Source organism: Myotis myotis, unplaced genomic scaffold (genome assembly GCF_014108235.1).
Source record: "Myotis myotis isolate mMyoMyo1 unplaced genomic scaffold, mMyoMyo1.p scaffold_m19_p_39, whole genome shotgun sequence".
NCBI lineage: Eukaryota > Metazoa > Chordata > Mammalia > Chiroptera > Vespertilionidae > Myotis > Myotis myotis.
The window spans coordinates 380661-397500 of NW_023416345.1; the positions used below are offsets into that span (position 1 = coordinate 380661).

The window sequence follows — 16840 nt, forward strand, 5'->3', positions numbered from 1 at the left end:
TCTCTGAGCAGGTCCAGGGAGGGGAGGGGGCGCTGGAAACATACAAATGACTTCAAGTGCCAATCACGGTTCTGCGGGGGGTTCTTACACAGCGTGGTCGCCACTCGGGCTGCCTCACCTGCTACACTGCGCATTCTCGTCAGCACACGCTGATTAAAGGGAATTACAGCCCGACAGTGTGGCCCAGTGGTTTAGTGTCGACCTATGAACCAGGAGATCATGGTTCCATTCCCGGTCAGGGCACAGGCCCGGGTTGCAGGCTTCATCCCCAGTGGGGGGCGTGCAGGAGGCAGGCAATCAGTGATTCTCTCTCATCACTGATATTTCTATCTCTCTCCCTCTCCCTTCCTCTCTGAAATCAATAGATATTTTTAAAAAATAAATGAAAGGGCATTACACAAATCAATGTGTGATGATTTCCCCCTAAAATGAAAGTATGTGGCATGCTCATGGCTTGAGGGCTGATGGTGGACTGGGTAAGGACCGAGAAGGAACGTGTTTCCTCGTGTCCCTCTGACAAGTGGTTTCCTGGGACAATAATCTGCAGGGTTTGCTGCTACTCGGTTCTTTCCACACTGCACTGCCCCTTGGCCAGGTCTGCAGGAAGGTGGACGGACGGAGCCCGCAGAGCGTGGACAACAGCCCTTCAACGCACTGCAGGGGGCCGGCCACCTCCTCCCGGCCACCTCCTCCTGGCCGCCTCCTCCCGGCCGCCTCCTCCCAGCCGTCTCCTCCCGGCCGCCTCCTCCCAGCTGTCTCCTCCCGGCCACTTCCATCCGCCTCCTCCCGGCCACCTCCACCTGGCCACCTCCATCCTCCTCCTCCCGGCCACCTCCACCCGGCCACTTCCATCCGCCTCCTCCCGGCCACCTCCACCTGGCCACTTCCATCCTCCTCCTCCCGGCCACCTCCTCCCGGCCACCTCCTCCCGGCCGCCTCCTCCCAGCCACTTCCATCCACCTCCTCCCAGCCACTTCCATCCTCCTCCTCCCGGCCGCCTCCTCCCGGCCACTTGCATCCGGGCCGCCCCGGCCGCCACCCAGGAACCCTTCTTACCCACGCAGCTCGGGATGGTGTCGTTCCACTGGGCAAGGGCGTTGGGCACCGCCTGGCAGCGCAGGGCGGCCGACCCCTGCAGCAGGTACCCGGGGCTGCACTCGAACCGCACGATGGAACCCGCCGAGAACTCGGAGCCGATCCTGCGGCCGTACCTGGGCTCGGGCACCGAGCTGCACTGGGTGTCGCTGGTGCGAGGGACCGCTGGGGGCAAAGCACACAACACGCCATGACGGCCTTGTGGAGGACGTGAGGGCATCTGTTGGAGGATCACGGGCGTGGAGGTTAACTGTGTCGTCCCACAGCCTTGCCCTGTGGACCCGGGGGCCCCTTGCCTCTCAGAGGCCTTTAGGCAATTAAAGTTCACCCTGTGCTCCTGGGGAAGAGATCACTAAGAAACAGCTTCTCTGCCGGGCCAGCGTGGCTCAGGGGTGGAGCATCGACCTGTGAACCAGAAGGTCAGGGTTCCATTCCCGGTCAGGGCACATGCCTGGGTTGTGGGCTTGATCCCCAATGGGGGGTGTGCAGGAGGCTGCCCATCAATGATTCTCTCTCATCCTTGATGTTTCCATCTCTCTCTCCCTCGCCCTTCCTCTCTGAAACCAAGAAAAGTATAGTTTTAAAAGCACAGCCTCGGAGAGACACGCCCACAGATGCGCTCTAGCGGCGACCCCCTTCTCCACGGCTCTGCCCAGCATGCTACTCCTGTGGGCACCGAGCCTCCGTGGCACAGACACCACGTGGGCAACTCGGTGCGGCAGCAATTTTATGTGAATGAGAGTCAGACGATTATTCTGATGAAACTGCACTTCCATGCAGAGGTGAGACAGTGTCTATGGGAAGGAGTCCATAGAGCTGTGCGCCGTCTACACGTAAAGAACGAACAGCCACGCAGAGCTGTGCTGTCCCAGGGCCGTCCTCCCATGACAGTGACACACTGCTCGTGCCGCTCCCCTGCGGGTTTGCTGCGCCTGCGCCCCCTGCACCCCGTCTTCCCCGCCATCCCGCCCGGCTCGCTCTCCCTAACAGACCCGTCGGCTAACCTGGTCAGACATCCCGTGGCCGAGGGTGCGAGAAAGTCCCCGTCAGCCTTATGCTTTGATAGCAGGAAAGATTGCCGCCGTGGTACCTGGGGGCCGTATGCGGGAGGTTTTTATACAATGACGTCACGTCACCTCCAGGCTTCCATAGAATTACCATCTTTCGGAGGCAACGCTCAATCTGACCGTTCATGTGTAGCACCGAAGGGTTTACCCTGACGCAAACACGTCCACTTTTGCATAAGCTCACGGGAGGAACACAGCAAGGCGAGAGGGTATGCTGGGATTTTGTGAAACAGTGAGGCTGCGGGAGTCATTATGATTCTCAAGTACAAGGAGAAGGCATTCGCTATGCATCGCTGCCTTGGTGCCTATGTTCCTGTATTTTCTCCATTTTAATGACAACACGCTGCTTTAAAGAGGAACCCGTTTTAGGAATGGTGGCTTGAAGTGTAGCTTCTGCAAAGAGGATAGACATTAGCCTCGGATATTTAATGCGATGATCTGATTGAGGTTCTATTTTAAAAAAAATCAAAGGCGGCTGCGGTCAGGCCGACGGGGCCCGGAGCCTGAAGCTTTGCAGATGGAAATGACTGAACGTGTAGATCCTCTGTAAGTCACCCGCATGGACCGCGGTTTGTACGCCTGCTTCCACAGGACAGAAGGGGACACTGAACTTGTTTTAAGAAAGTCTGTAGTGGTGAGCGGTGAGTTGCCAAACGGGCCACCCTCCACTCGGGTCCATTTTTAAATCCCTGGTGAGTTACTTACATTTTAACAAAAGGTGTAGCAGGGGGCACCGGCCTTCCGGGCCTCACAGACCACCAGAGGCCTGCAGACCACCGGCCGGCAACCACTGGCCTAGAGCGAAGGGACTGGTTCTAACTCGGCAGCAGCATCTCAGCATCATCCCAGCCGCGGCCACATGGCCTGGCTCCGAGTCCTTCCCTCCCGCTCATGCGAACACCATGCTCCCTGCCCATCACCTCTCAGCCCCTGGATTTCTGGACGCCCAGGGTTTTCTCCCGAGACCCACGTGCAGGGCAGGGACTCGCGGTGGGAGATGCCCCGGATGTAAATGACAGGAGGACTGTCCTTCTCCGAAACTCTCTGAACATCCCGATGACGTCACCGGTTTCTGCAGGAGCCCCTGCTGGGGGGTGACTCCGGCCCCCAAGGAAAACCTCCCAGAGCCGGGCCAGCTCTCCAGGCCCAAGCAGAACCGGGACCGGGAAAGGAAGGGCCGCTCCCGTCTGAGGCGCAGCTCTCCCTGCAGCAGCCTGTCGGCCCGGCCTGGAGGCCCTGGCACAGCAGAGCCACCCCTGCCCTGGGCCCCAAGCGCGGGGTGAGCATCCACGCACAGGGGGACAGAAGGAGGAAAAAGGCCTTGGGTCCGGGAACTCGGGGTGATCCCACAGGCTGTGGACAAGCCAAGCCCCACGTTAAAAAATAAACATACGGGGCAGAAATCCTAAAGGCAACAGAACACAAACAAAACGAAGCAGTTGTTTAGAGGGACAGACGCAGGGGCACTTACTGGGTTCTGTTAAATTGCCTTTTCAATTAGCTTTTGCAATACGATTTGGAAACATAACATTTATGTATTCCCTTAAAAGTTACTGAAATCTAAACTTGTATGAAATATTTTTCTTAGATAAACTGAAATACAGTTGAAATCGTTTTGCAAAGCGGGAGGTGCCGTGCAGAAATAATCTGCACACTGTCTGTTGCCTGCCCCGGCCAGAGAAATCAGGGACAGTTATCTTTGCAGTAGAAACAGATTTGGGTCAAACTAAAATTTTTAATATTTTGATAAAATACTTTTGTTATAAGTAAATGAATGTCTTCAATTTCTTAAAAAACAAACAAAAAAATGGAAGTGGGCATTGTCTGTGCCTCCACGGGAGACCGAGGTCTGGGGTGGGAGGCGGCAGGGTGGCCGGGAGGGAGGGTTACCTTGGTACACGAAGTGGAAGCCGCGGGCCGACGCCCCGCTCTTCGCACTGAATCGGAGCAGAATCTGATTGGACGTCGCCAAGGGCAGCGTCTCGCCTGCGGGAGAACAGAGACACTGCGCACATCCGCACGTGCACGCTACCGCGGCGACGATAGCGTCTCGGAGAGAAGCCCCTTGCTTGGAAGGTGACATGCAGGCTTTGAATTCTCCCGGGACCGCACTTTAGGGCTTACACCCCCCCCCCCATCCTTTCCAGAAGGACTGTCTGGCTCAGCTCTCGCCCACGCGTCCCATGAAGGTGCTGTTCCAACCGGGATCTCACGTCCGCTTTCGTTTGGAAAAGCTCAGGGATGATGGGCCTGGCAGCCCATAAGGCAGGAAACTAAGAACTGACTAATCACTGATGCAGAATCAAGCATGTTTGACAATTACTCCCTGAGGTTTTACTTAATGAAATGTCTCTGAGTCCAAAGCTGCGATTTTAAAAATGAAAGGATTTAGGAAAAACCTCACAAAATACATGTCCGCCTTCGGATTAAAGCAGGTTCAGAGCACACTGCCGGGCCTGTGAGGGCGTGAGATTTCAATGTGTCCCTAAGGGAAGTGGGATTTCAATGGGTCCCTAAGGGAAGTGGGATTTCAATGGGTCCCTAAGGGAAGAGGGATTTCAATGGGTCCCTAAGGGATGTGGGATTTCAATGGGTCCCTAAGGGAAGAGGGATTTCAATGGGTCCCTAAGGGAAGTGGGATTTCAATGTGTCCCTAAGGGAAGTGGGATTTCAATGGGTCCCTAAGGGAAGAGGGATTTCAATGTGTCCCTAAGGGAAGTGGGATTTCAATGGGTCCCTAAGGGAAGAGGGATTTCAATGGGTCCCTAAGGGAAGTGGGATTTCAATGTGTCCCTAAGGGAAGTGGGATTTCAATGGGTCCCTAAGGGAAGAGGGATTTCAATGTGTCCCTAAGGGAAGTGGGATTTCAATGGGTCCCTAAGGGAAGTGGGATTTTAATGGGTCCCTAAGGGAAGTGGGATTTCAATGGGTCCCTAAGGGGTGTGGGATTTCAATGCATCCCTAAGGGGTGTGGGATTTCAATGCATCCCTAAGGGAAGTGGGATTTCAATGGGTCCCTAAGGGAAGTGGGATTTCAATGCATCCCTAAGGGGTGTGGGATTTCAATGGGTCCCTAAGGGAAGTGGGATTTCAATGGGTCCCTGAGGGAAGTGGGATTTCAATGCGTCCCTAAGGGAAGTGGGATTTCAATGGGTCCCTAAGGGAAGAGGGATTTCAATGTGTCCCTAAGGGAAGTGGGATTTCAATGTGTCCCTAAGGGAAGTGGGATTTCAATGGGTCCCTAAGGGAAGAGGGATTTCAATGTGTCCCTAAGGGAAGTGGGATTTCAATGGGTCCCTAAGGGAAGAGGGATTTTAATGGGTCCCTAAGGGAAGTGGGATTTCAATGGGTCCCTAAGGGAAGTGGGATTTCAATGGGTCCCTAAGGGAAGAGGGATTTCAATGTGTCCCTAAGGGAAGTGGGATTTCAATGGGTCCCTAAGGGAAGTGGGATTTTAATGGGTCCCTAAGGGAAGTGGGATTTCAATGGGTCCCTAAGGGGTGTGGGATTTCAATGCATCCCTAAGGGGTGTGGGATTTCAATGCATCCCTAAGGGAAGTGGGATTTCAATGGGTCCCTAAGGGAAGTGGGATTTCAATGCATCCCTAAGGGGTGTGGGATTTCAATGGGTCCCTAAGGGAAGTGGGATTTCAATGGGTCCCTGAGGGAAGTGGGATTTCAATGCGTCCCTGAGGGAAGTGGGATTTCAATGCGTCCCTAAGGGAAGTGGGATTTCAATGGGTCCCTAAGGGAAGTGGGATTTCAATGAATCCCTAAGGGTTGTGGGATTTCAATGGGTCCCTGAGGGAAGTGGGATTTCAATGCATCCCTAAGGGGTGTGGGATTTCAATGCGTCCCTAAGGGAAGTGGGATTTCAATGGGTCCCTGAGGGAAGTGGGATTTCAATGCGTCCCTGAGGGAAGTGGGATTTCAATGGGTCCCTGAGGGAAGTGGGATTTCAATGGGTCCCTAAGGGAAGTGGGATTTCAATGAATCCCTAAGGGGTGTGGGATTTCAATGGGTCCCTGAGGGAAGTGGGATTTCAATGCGCCCCTGAGGGAAGTGGGATTTCAATGGGTCCCTGAGGGAAGTGGGATTTCAATGTGTCCCTGAGGGAAGTGGGATTTCAATGTGTCTCTGAGGGAAGTGGGATTTCAATGGGTCCCTGAGGGAAGTGGGATTTCAATGGGTCCCTGAGGGAAGTGGGATTTCAATGCGTCCCTAAGGGAAGTGGGATTTCAATGGGTCCCTAAGGGAAGTGGGATTTCAATGAATCCCTAAGGGGTGTGGGATTTCAATGGGTCCCTAAGGGAAGTGGGATTTCAATGGGTCCCTAAGGGGTGTGGGATTTCAATGTGTTCCTAGGGGAAGTGGGATTTCAATGTGTCCCTAAGGGAGTTGGGATTTCAATGGGTCCCTAAGGGAAGTGGGATTTCAATGAATCCCTAAGGGGTGTGGGATTTCAATGGGTCCCTAAGGGAAGTGGGATTTCAATGGGTCCCTAAGGGGTGTGGGATTTCAATGTGTCTGTGTTGTCAATGGCATCTCCTGATGCCGTTCTGACAGCGCCCGTTGGACTTGGGTAGAAATGATCAAGACACGGGCCCTGCAGCCTTTGTTTAACGACAGTGGACACTGGGAGCCACCAGGCCTTGACCGATGGCCACAGAGGGGCCACTGTGCTCAGGTGGCTGCTGGACACAGCGAGGCCCAGGGAACACACCTGCCTTGCGCACCCGTCTGAACACCACTCAGAACAAACACCAGTGACGTTGGCCGCACGTGTGGTCTGATGAGGACACCTACACAGGTCCTCTTAAGTGAAAATATGGACAACAAGTAAGTTGTGAACCAATATTCTGTGCTTCATGAAGCCCAACTATGTTTAAATGCACACATACATGGATGAGTGCATACACACGTGATAAACACATGTACTGTTACATGTGTGGATGTAGTGGGTCTATACCAGGGGTCCTCAAACTACGGCCCATGGGCCACATGCAAATACAAATATTGTATTTGTTCCCGTTTTGTTTTTTTACTTCAAAATAAGATATGTGCCGTGTGCATAGGAATTTGTTCATAGTTTTTTTTTAAACTATAGTCCGGCCCTCCAACGGTCTGTGGGACAGTGAACTGGCCCCTGTTTAAAAAGTTTGAGGACCCCTGGTCTATACCTATGTATTTGCAGGGGTCAACTGAGTGAGACCAAAATGTTCATACTGTTTAGCTCCAGGAAGAAGCTCCCAACACATAGAATGGAAATTAAAAACATCCCAGTTAATCCTTTCTCTTGGATATTTTCCACTTTTATTGAGATGGATATCCTACTTTTATAATCTTAGTAAGTGCAACGATCAAAGCAGACGGCTTTATCTATGGGATAAAGGTCCACTGGACATTTCTTATCAAAGATAAAATTTTACTAAACAAACAAACACACTCCAGGATTACTAAGTTTCTCCTTCACACACATGCGCGTGCACACACACGCGCGCACACACGTGCACACACACGTGCACACACACGCACACACGCACGCACACACACATGCACACACACACACACACGGAGTTTAGAACGAGCCGCACGCCCATCTGAATGGAAGGAAAGGCAGGTTCTCCCGCGTTTACCTGAGTGGGAGCCGGAGAGCGAGCTGAGGAGCCGGGCCTGCGGGTGGGTCCCGTCGAACAACTCGGCCACGTCGCTCAGGGCCGTCTGGAAGTAGGCGAACTGCCCGAACACGACTGCGGACGAAGGCGCGACACGCTTAGAGGGGGAAGGGGCTCCGGCTGTCCCGCACAGGGACCGGCCCCTCCGAAGGCCGGGGCCCAGGACTCGGTCCTCAGCTCCCTGAAGCTTCTCCGTGGCTACAGCTACTGTGCGTGGTTCCTTGATGTTTGGTGCCGAGCGGGAGGCGTAAGATGATCGCTGTCTGCATGTCTGACATTAACGAGGTGGGTTTTGTTTAATTTCACCTTAGGGTGCTGGCAGGGTCACGGCAAAGGGGCCTGTTTAGGTGAGAGCTTGGACACTAGTACAGGGATCAAGAACCGGCTGGGATGGGAAGCCGGCTCATTCGGGAAGGGATGTGAAACTCTTAAGAGCTGGTTATTTTCATGCCAAATCCCTGTATTCCTTGCAGCGTGTACACGTGACTCAGCAACACAGTGCGGACACGGCTGCCGTTACTGCGCTGGGCGTTCGGTCTCGCTCCCGGCCGGAGGGTCGTAGCGCTCAGCCTCTCCACGGGGGTCCCTGCCGCGGACTTTCCTGCCTCACGCCTCATCAGGCTTGCACCCACACCAATAGCATGTCGGCCTTCATGGTATTGACAAAAACGTGTGATTTCGCATCGACTGACAATGAGCAACTAAATCTTATTCATGTGTCAGGGAAAAGCTAAAACCATTCCACAGCATGGTGAGCAGTAAATGGAGGCACGTGTGCCAAACGCACGTCACAGCTCTAATGAAAGAGTAAGGTGAGCGCCAGCAAGCGGGGCGAATCTAGCTGTATCAGCTCGTGCGTGTGTGTGTGTGTGTGTGTGTGTGTGTGTGTGTGTAACAGAGGCAACCCCACTGTAACAGCCTGTGTGTGTATGTGGGTGTGTACTCAATCATACAGGGTGGACAAAGGTAGAACAATGAACACCGATGAAAAGCATGACAATGAATAAAAAGTACAAAGACATTCTCACCGAATTCCTTCGGCACCGTTATGGAGTACAGGCACGTCTGGCCGGCCGTGTAGTTCTGGGGGAAGTTGGGGGACAGCACCACGCCTTCGGACCCTGTGTACTGGCCGCCACAGGGAGCTGGAAGGGAAAGCGACCAGAATTACATGCGTGGAGGACGCCGCCGGGACAGGGCTGGAGGCCAAGGTCCCCGTCAGGGAGCAGGGTGTCACTTAAAACGTCCAGGATGTTACCGTCCAAAGCCGACTTCACTTTGCTCTCCAAAGTCAGAGAAAAAGGAACACAAGTATTTACCAAGGTAGAATAAAAGTACGTTAATTTAGCAGAAAGACAATATTATTTTAAGCCTTTCTTAGACAAGCTAAAATGCATATAAGCATAACCAATGGACACAAGACACTGGGGGGTAGGGGAGGCCAGGGGATTGTCAAGGGTGGGGGAAAAAAAAGGAGACATATGTAATATTCTTTGTAATACTTTAAGCAATCAAAAAAAATAAATAAAATAATCGGGAAAAAAGCTCAAATAATAACAATAACGGGCTCAATGAAGGCAAATTGTTAGGCTATTTAAAGTTTCACCAGCCATGTCTGTTCGCTGTCAATCACTGTATTCAGATACATGGATTACTTCAGGGTTTTTGTTTTTGTTTTTCTGTTTTTATATTACTATGGGAGTCAAAGAAAAGAGTTTTCTTTCTAGTTTTTGTGTTCTTTTCAGCCTTTAATACCTTAGATTCAGTTCAAGAGCAACATATATAATTACTGATGTGGGGTGGTCTCTCAAAAGATTGCTTTAAAGCTGAAGCAACTGAAACCTAGAAAGTTAGGGGCAATATGATGGTGGGGTGTTAATTACAAACAGAGCTGCGTGTGCCTGTGTATTTGTGAGTGTGTCTGAGTTTGTGAGTGTGTGTCTATGTTAGTGTGTGTCTATGTGATTGTGTGTGTCTGAGTGTGTGTGCGTGAGTTTGTGTGTGTGTATGTGTGTGAGAGTATGTGTGATTGTGTGCTTATGTTTGTGTGTGTGTCTATGTGAGTGCATGTGTCTGAGTTAGTGTGTATGTGTGAGTTGTGTCTATGTTTGTGTGTGTATCTATTTGAGAGTGTGTGTGTGTGTGTATGTGTGTGAGAGTATGTGTCTATGTGAGTGTGTATGTCTGTCTGTGTGTGAGTTTGTGAGCGCGTGTGATTGTGTGTGAGAGTATGTGTCTATGTGAGGGTGTATGTCTGAGTGTGTGTGTCTATGTGAGTGTGTGTGTGTGAGTGTATGTGTGTGAGAGTATGTGTCTATGTGAGTGTGTATGTCTGAGTGTGTGTGTCTATGTGAGTGTGTGTCTGAGTGTGTGTGTCTATGTGAGTGTGTGTGTCTATGTGAGTGTGTGTGTGAGTGTATGTGTGTGAGAGTATGTGTCTATGTGAGTGTGTATGTCTGAGTGTGTGTGTCTATGTGTGTGTCTGAGTGTGTGTCTATGTGAGTGTGTGTCTGAGTGTGTCTGAGTGAGTGTGTGTGTCTGAGTGTGTGTGTCTATGTGAGTGTGTGTCTGAGTGTGTGTGTCTATGTGAGTGTGTGTGTCTGAGTGTGTGTGTCTATGTGAGTATGTGTGAGTGAGTGTGAGCGCACATGTGTGTCGTGACTTCCAGTTACGAATAAACCCGGGAAGGACTAAAATGTGCATGCTTTACAAACCTTCTAACGCCGTCCACACAACTCACAGTCACTGCTGGCCAGCACTTTCCATGAAGCAGATCAACAGAACGCGCTGGCTCATAAACCAGGCTTCCTAATTCACAACCACGATTTGCTACAAAAATCACACACTATCCAGTGCTAACAGGTTCACAGAATTCCTTTATCAATCAACACTGCATATATGCCTACTACTCTTTATATATACATGTATTTATACGTGATATACATATATTTAACATAGATTTAAACATATAATAAATGTATGTTTCCCTTTATGCATGTGTCTGTGTGTATATGTGTGTGTGTGTGTGTGTGTGTGTGTGTGTGTGTATATATATATATATATATATATATATATATACATAGATCAATTTAATAAAATGTAATCTTCAAAATTTCAACTATAACATTAACAATAATAAATGGAGAAATGGGAGTTTTAATGATTTGAGATGAACAATGTTCCCCAGGCCCTTCCCCATGTATGAGATCAGGGGCATTACTCTGGCTCCTGTCACTGGAGAGGACTCTTGTCTGTTCTCACACGTGGATCTGACCTTCAATAGGTGATTTTATTAATTTAGCATCTACATAAGGAGTTACAAGCTATTGAATTGTGGGGGGAAGTGACACATTCATTTTAATGTTACATGTGTGCATGTGTCATCTATGTATATTGCGTATGTATAAATGGAGAGAGGAAGGGAAGGAAACAGAGAGACAGAGAGAGCACACCTAGGAACTGCTCATCGGTACCTCTATGTAGATCAGATACACAAAATGGGAGTAAAAATGCTGAACTCTCTGAGGGAGAGAAACAGTCCCCCTCCAGGTACTGGGAGGATGGCTGAGGCCTGGCTGATTCAAGGAAGGAGGAAGGTCGCCTGCATTTCCCGCCTTAGCTCTGCGAGCAAGTGATCCCCACCACAGACTAGGGAACGGTGCTGAGGGCCCTTGGTGACTGCGCTGGACCTGCCGGAGGTGAGGACGGGGGGACAGGACAGTCTGTGCTGAGGGCCCTCGGTGACTGAGCTGGGCCTGCCGGAGGTGAGGCGGGGCAGCTGTCACACACGCGCACGTACCACTGCAGGTGGGCAGGGCCTGGTTCCAGGCCGGCTTCCCGTCCGCTCCGATCACACACGTGATGGATGCAGGGTCCACGATTTTGTAGCCGGAGTCACACTGGTAGGTCACGGAGGAGCCCAGCTTGAAGTCCGTCCCGACTCTGGTCCCGTTCATTATGTTCCCGGGGTCAAAGCAGGCTTCCCGGGGCTTCTCTGCAGGAGAAATAGAGGGGACCCCTGTGAGTGTGGGTGACCTCTGTGGGGGTGGGTGACCCCTGTGAGTGTGGGTGACCCCTATGGGGGTGGGTGACCCCGGTGGGGTCGGGTGACCTCTATGGGGGTGGGTGACTCCCATGGGGGCGGGCGACCCCGTGGGGGCGGGTGACCTCTGTGGGGGTGGGTGACCCCCGTGAGGGCGGGTGACCCCCGTGGGGGAGGGTGACAACCGTGAGGGCAGGTGACCTCTATGGTGGTGGGTGACCCCGTGGGGGCGGGTGACCCCCGTGAGGGCGGGTGACCCCCGTGGGGGCAGGTGACCCCCGTGGGGGCGGGTGACCTCTATGGGGGAGGGCCTTAATGTTCCTGTGTGTTTAGCTGTCTGGTTGGCTGTTTTTTAGTGCCTAGACTAGAGCCCAACATATGAGAAATGCTCAAAAAATTTTTACCGATCAACCAAGGACCAAGGTGTTAATTAATTATCAAGTTAATAATTACATATACTAGGAAAGATGATCAGGTTACTAATTACCCAGTTAATAACTAAATATCATAGAAAAACTTTTAATCAAATTATAGTTCCCAGTTTTCAAACTACATCTTACTGCACACTTGCTATTCCATTACTTATTCTTGGTTAAAAGAAAAGGCAGCACTTCCTTTTTCTACATCCATCCTCCCATTAACTACAGACCTTAGTGCTGAACCAAAAACACTGATTCTGGAAAAACTGAAGCTCGCTTCCTGACTTTGTACCGAGTCACCTCAGCTGCCTGGGAAGAGGCGGGGAATCCGACTTCCTGAGAGGGGATTGGTCCATTCGTTAAGTTAAGAACAGTGATGCATTGGCTAAGACAATCATACAGGATCCAGGTGTACAATTCTACGTACGTCATCTGTGCACTGTGTCCTGTGCTCACTCCCCAGGCCAGTCTCCCTCCATCACCACTTACCCCCCTTCCCCTCCCACGCCCCTCCCCTCCCCCTCCGGCAGTCATCACACTCTTGTCTGTGTCTATGGGCTTTTTCCTTAATCCTTTTCTTTTCTTTTTTCTTCTCTTCTCTTCTCTTCTCTTCTCTTCTCTTCTCTTCTCTTCTCTTCTCTTCTCTTCTCTTCTCTTCTCTTTTCTCTCTCCCTCCCTTCCTCCTCCCTCCCTTTTCTCCCTCCCTCCCTCTCTCTCTCTCTCTCTCTCTCTCTCTCTCTCTCTCTCTCTCTCGCTCATCCTCACCCAAGGATATTTTTCTGTGAGGGAGAGAGGGAGAGAGAGGGAAAGACAGAGAGGAACATCGATGCGGGAGACACAGGGATTGGTTGCCTCCTGCACGCGCCCGCCGGCCCGGCCCTCTTCCCGCAGGAGTGACCGGAGGGGCCTGGACGCTGGGCGCTGGACATGGTACCTTTGAACTCGATGGCGAAGCCGGACAGGCCCACGGAGGCGTCGCTCCGGAAGGCCAGGAAGAGGCTGTTGCCGCTGCTCTCGATGCGCTCGGGGGCCTGCGAGCCCTGGAAGCTGCCGATGAGCGGGCTGTTGGAGTCCTCGCCCTCGTACACGTGCAGGAAGTCGTAGCTGGGCTCCATGTTGAAGCTAAAGAGAAAGAAGCCCGTCAGGGCCTCCCCGTGCGCTCCCCCGCCCAGGCCAGTCTCCCAGCACAGGGGCTCTGCCTTTCGTGTGGCTTTTAAAAATCAGAACATTCCAGAAGTGAGACGGAACCAAAATGCCGAGACAGGAAGAACGATAACAGACATCAGTGGCCACAGATGCATCCGTATTCACGGGGCTGCCACATGTACACAGCATCCCTGAGAGAGGCCGGCAGGGCGCGGGGCTCAGGAACAGACTGTCCCTCCCGGCACCGGGACCTCGGACTGAAATGAGGTTTCAAGAGCTGGGTATGCCCGGCCGTGTGGCTCCCTGGCTGAGCGTCCACTCCTGAGCCAGGAGGTCAGGGTTCAATTCCCTGTCCGAGCACAGGCCCGGGTTGTAGGTTCGGTCCCCAGTGGGGGGTGAGCAGGAGGAGCCGATTGAGGTGTCCCTCACATCGATGCTTCTCTCTCTGCCTCTCTCTCCCTTCTACCCTCTCTAAAAATTAATGGAAAAAAATCTTCTGATGAGGAGTAACAAAATACATAAATAAATAGAAATCAAACAAAATAAAAATAAAAAGAGGTGTTCAACGGGAGAGGTACCTTTTGAAGATCAAGGCGATGACAAAGTCGGGGTTCACCCTCACTCGCCAGTCACACTCTTTCCCGGGAGGGTACGGCTGCGGGTAGTTGGGGGACAGGATGACCCCCGCCGGGCCGGTCAGGTTCCCGCCGCAGGTGGCTGCCAACGAGGAGGACAAGGGAGCAGGGACAGCGGTCAGTGTGCCGGGAGGCGCCCCGGACTGGCCGCGCCGCCTGCTGGCGGTCACCACTCACCGCGGAAAGGCCGCGGCCAGGAGGTCGGCACGTCCGTGACTGTGAGCCGAGGGGATGCCGTGACCCTCCGGCTGAGGGCTTTCCACACTGCGGACCCGCGGACGTACTCGCTGTGGTTTGAGCGTGACTGTTACTCAACTAACCAGAGGGGTGGCCCGCCTGCCCCGTCTCCTGGGAGGCCGCTGCCACAGGGCCTGCAGCTGCTGCAGTGACGGGGGCGTGTCCCTGCAGCTGACACTCGAGACCGGTGAAGTGCTGCCTGGTGTCTTTGCTGAGGACGGATGGCCGAGTCACGGGCCAGAACTAGGCAACTCAGAGAGGAGCCAGCCGAAGGCCACAGCTCAGTGAAAAGAGGGTCAGATGTTACAATGAAGTGTCTAAGACCATGGTCGGCAAACTGGTCTGAGTGAATGTCAACTGAGCAGGGGTCTCGGGGAGGTTAACTGCTAGTGGCCTGGCTTCGGATGTCCCTCCCCGGGAGCGGAAATCCTGAAAACAGCATTAAAAGGTGCCTTTCTTCACTTAAAAGCAGGACAGTGGTTTAAAATGGTTGGTGCAGCCCTAACCAGTTTGGCTCAGTGGATAGAGCGTCGGCCTGCGGACTGAAGGGTCCCAGGTTCGATTCCGGTCAAGGGCATGGACCTCGGTTGCGGGCACATCCCCAGTGGGGGTTGTGCAGGAGGCAGCTGATCGATGTTTCTCTCTCATCGATGTTTCTAACTCTCTATCCCTCTCCCTTCCTCTCTGTAAAAAATCAATAAAATATATATATAAAAAAAATGGTTGGTGCATTTATAGGTAACTACTCCACTTTTATTTTTTATTTTATTTTTTAAAAATATATTTTATTGATTTTTTACAGAGAGGAAGGGAGAGGGCTAGAGAAGAAGAAACATCGATGAGAGAGAAACATTGATCAGCTGCCTCCTGCACACCTCCTACTGGGGATGTGCCTGCAACCAAGGTACATGCCCTTGACCGGAATCGAACCTGGGACCCTTCAGTCCGCAGGCCGACGCTCTATCCACTGAGCCAAACCAGTTAGGGCTAATTACTCCACTTTTAAAAAGAAACAGGTAGAGCTTGGCCAGTGTGGCTCAGTGGTTGAGCATTGACCTATGAACCAAGAGGTCACGGATAGATTCCCCGTCAGGGCACAGGCCCGGGTTGTGGGCTCCATCCCCAGTGTGGGGCGTGCAGGAGGCAGCCGATCCATGATTCTCTCATCATTGATGTTTTTATCTCTTTCCCCTTCTCTCTTCCTCTCTGAGATCAATACAAACATATTTTTAAAAAATTCATGCATCTTCCAGTGCAAAAAAAACCACAAAAAACATAGAAAAGAAAAAGAAAGAGGTAGAAATCTGTGGGTGCTCCTGAGGACTGGGCTTGACATGACAGCCCGTGCCCCTCATTTCATGATCATGGTCTCTCTTCACGGATTAATTAAATTGTACGTATTGGAAGCCGATTATAAAGAAGTTCAAATTGCACTGTGACCGTTCACTAGGATAATAAAGTTCAGTAGCATTTCTTTTTAAAATTAAGTTGAAATCATCTAAATAGTTATTCGTGGTAAAATGTTTAATTGAATGGAGGGACAGTCTACATGGCTTTGCTGTTTTCTATAAAAACACCCATTACCTGAAAGCCATATTTGCGAAAGAACATCTTGGATTATTATTCAAATTAAAGTCTGCAAAACCCATTTCCATGCTAATAAGGCCAAACTCTAACATTCCAGCGCATTTCAGAGACAACTTTCTCCTGGTATCTTCATTTGGACAAAAGCAGTATGATTTCTAGTTTTCAGAACTCGATTAAAATGTAGCAAGACAATAGAAAAACCATCTCAACAGAGAAAGTACTTTCTATCTAGTTGGTTTTGCTCATGGGCAAGTTTCTATATTAAAAAATGAGAAGAGCAATAGGAGGGTTATGAAATTTTAGCCACCCAGAATTTTAAATTATAGTAATTTGATTAATTCTTATTTTTACAAGATGAGTTCGGGACAGGAACTGTTAGATAAATGTCAATGGCTGTATATTAAGTAGACTACTCCCTGGATCTCACCTAATAAAATGGAGTTTAAAGGTTTGCAATGAAATGCCAGCATGGGCTCAGAGCGCCAGCGGGCGGAGAGGAACCCTTACGAAATGTTTCTGGCCCGGCCAGCGCGGCTCAGGGGCTGAGCGTCGACCTAGGAACCAGGAGGTCACGGTTCGATCCGGTCAGGGCACCTGCCTGGGTGGCGGGCTCCATCCCCAGTGCGGGGCGTGCAGGAGGCCGCCGGTCCGTGGTTCTCTCTCCTCATGGATGTTTCTGTCTCACTCCCTCTCCCTTCCTCATTTAAAGGAAAGAAATGGTTCTGAAGGGACAATCCACTGCCCGGGGAGCGGACCGAGGCCCCTGCCGGTACCTGTGCAGGTGGGCGGGTCCGGCTGCCAGAAGAAGCGGTTGTTGAGCTGCACGCAGGTGGTCCTGGCGGGTCCCTGCAGCTGGTAGCCGGGGTCACACTGGAAGGTGACGGTGTCGCCCGGCTCCCTGCTGTCCCCGTAGCGGGTGCCATTCTGAGGCATCCCC

At 51.7% G+C, this 16840-nt stretch overlaps 1 protein-coding gene across 1 annotated transcript in view; it reads right to left on the minus strand.

Moving 5' to 3' along the window:
- CSMD1 (CUB and Sushi multiple domains 1) overlaps nucleotides 1-16840 on the minus strand; it is a 157262-nt gene that overhangs the window by 97357 nt on the left and 43065 nt on the right. Inside the window, exons 12-19 of the mRNA XM_036303902.1 lie at nucleotides 16677-16840; nucleotides 14023-14161; nucleotides 13233-13420; nucleotides 11637-11831; nucleotides 8866-8982; nucleotides 7799-7912; nucleotides 4053-4148; nucleotides 1057-1260 (exon numbers count right to left, since the gene is read on the minus strand). The exon at nucleotides 16677-16840 is cut by the window's right edge and continues 28 nt beyond it. Coding sequence (XP_036159795.1) covers nucleotides 1057-1260; nucleotides 4053-4148; nucleotides 7799-7912; nucleotides 8866-8982; nucleotides 11637-11831; nucleotides 13233-13420; nucleotides 14023-14161; nucleotides 16677-16840 — 1217 coding nt within the window. The remainder of the gene's footprint in view (nucleotides 1-1056; nucleotides 1261-4052; nucleotides 4149-7798; nucleotides 7913-8865; nucleotides 8983-11636; nucleotides 11832-13232; nucleotides 13421-14022; nucleotides 14162-16676) is intronic.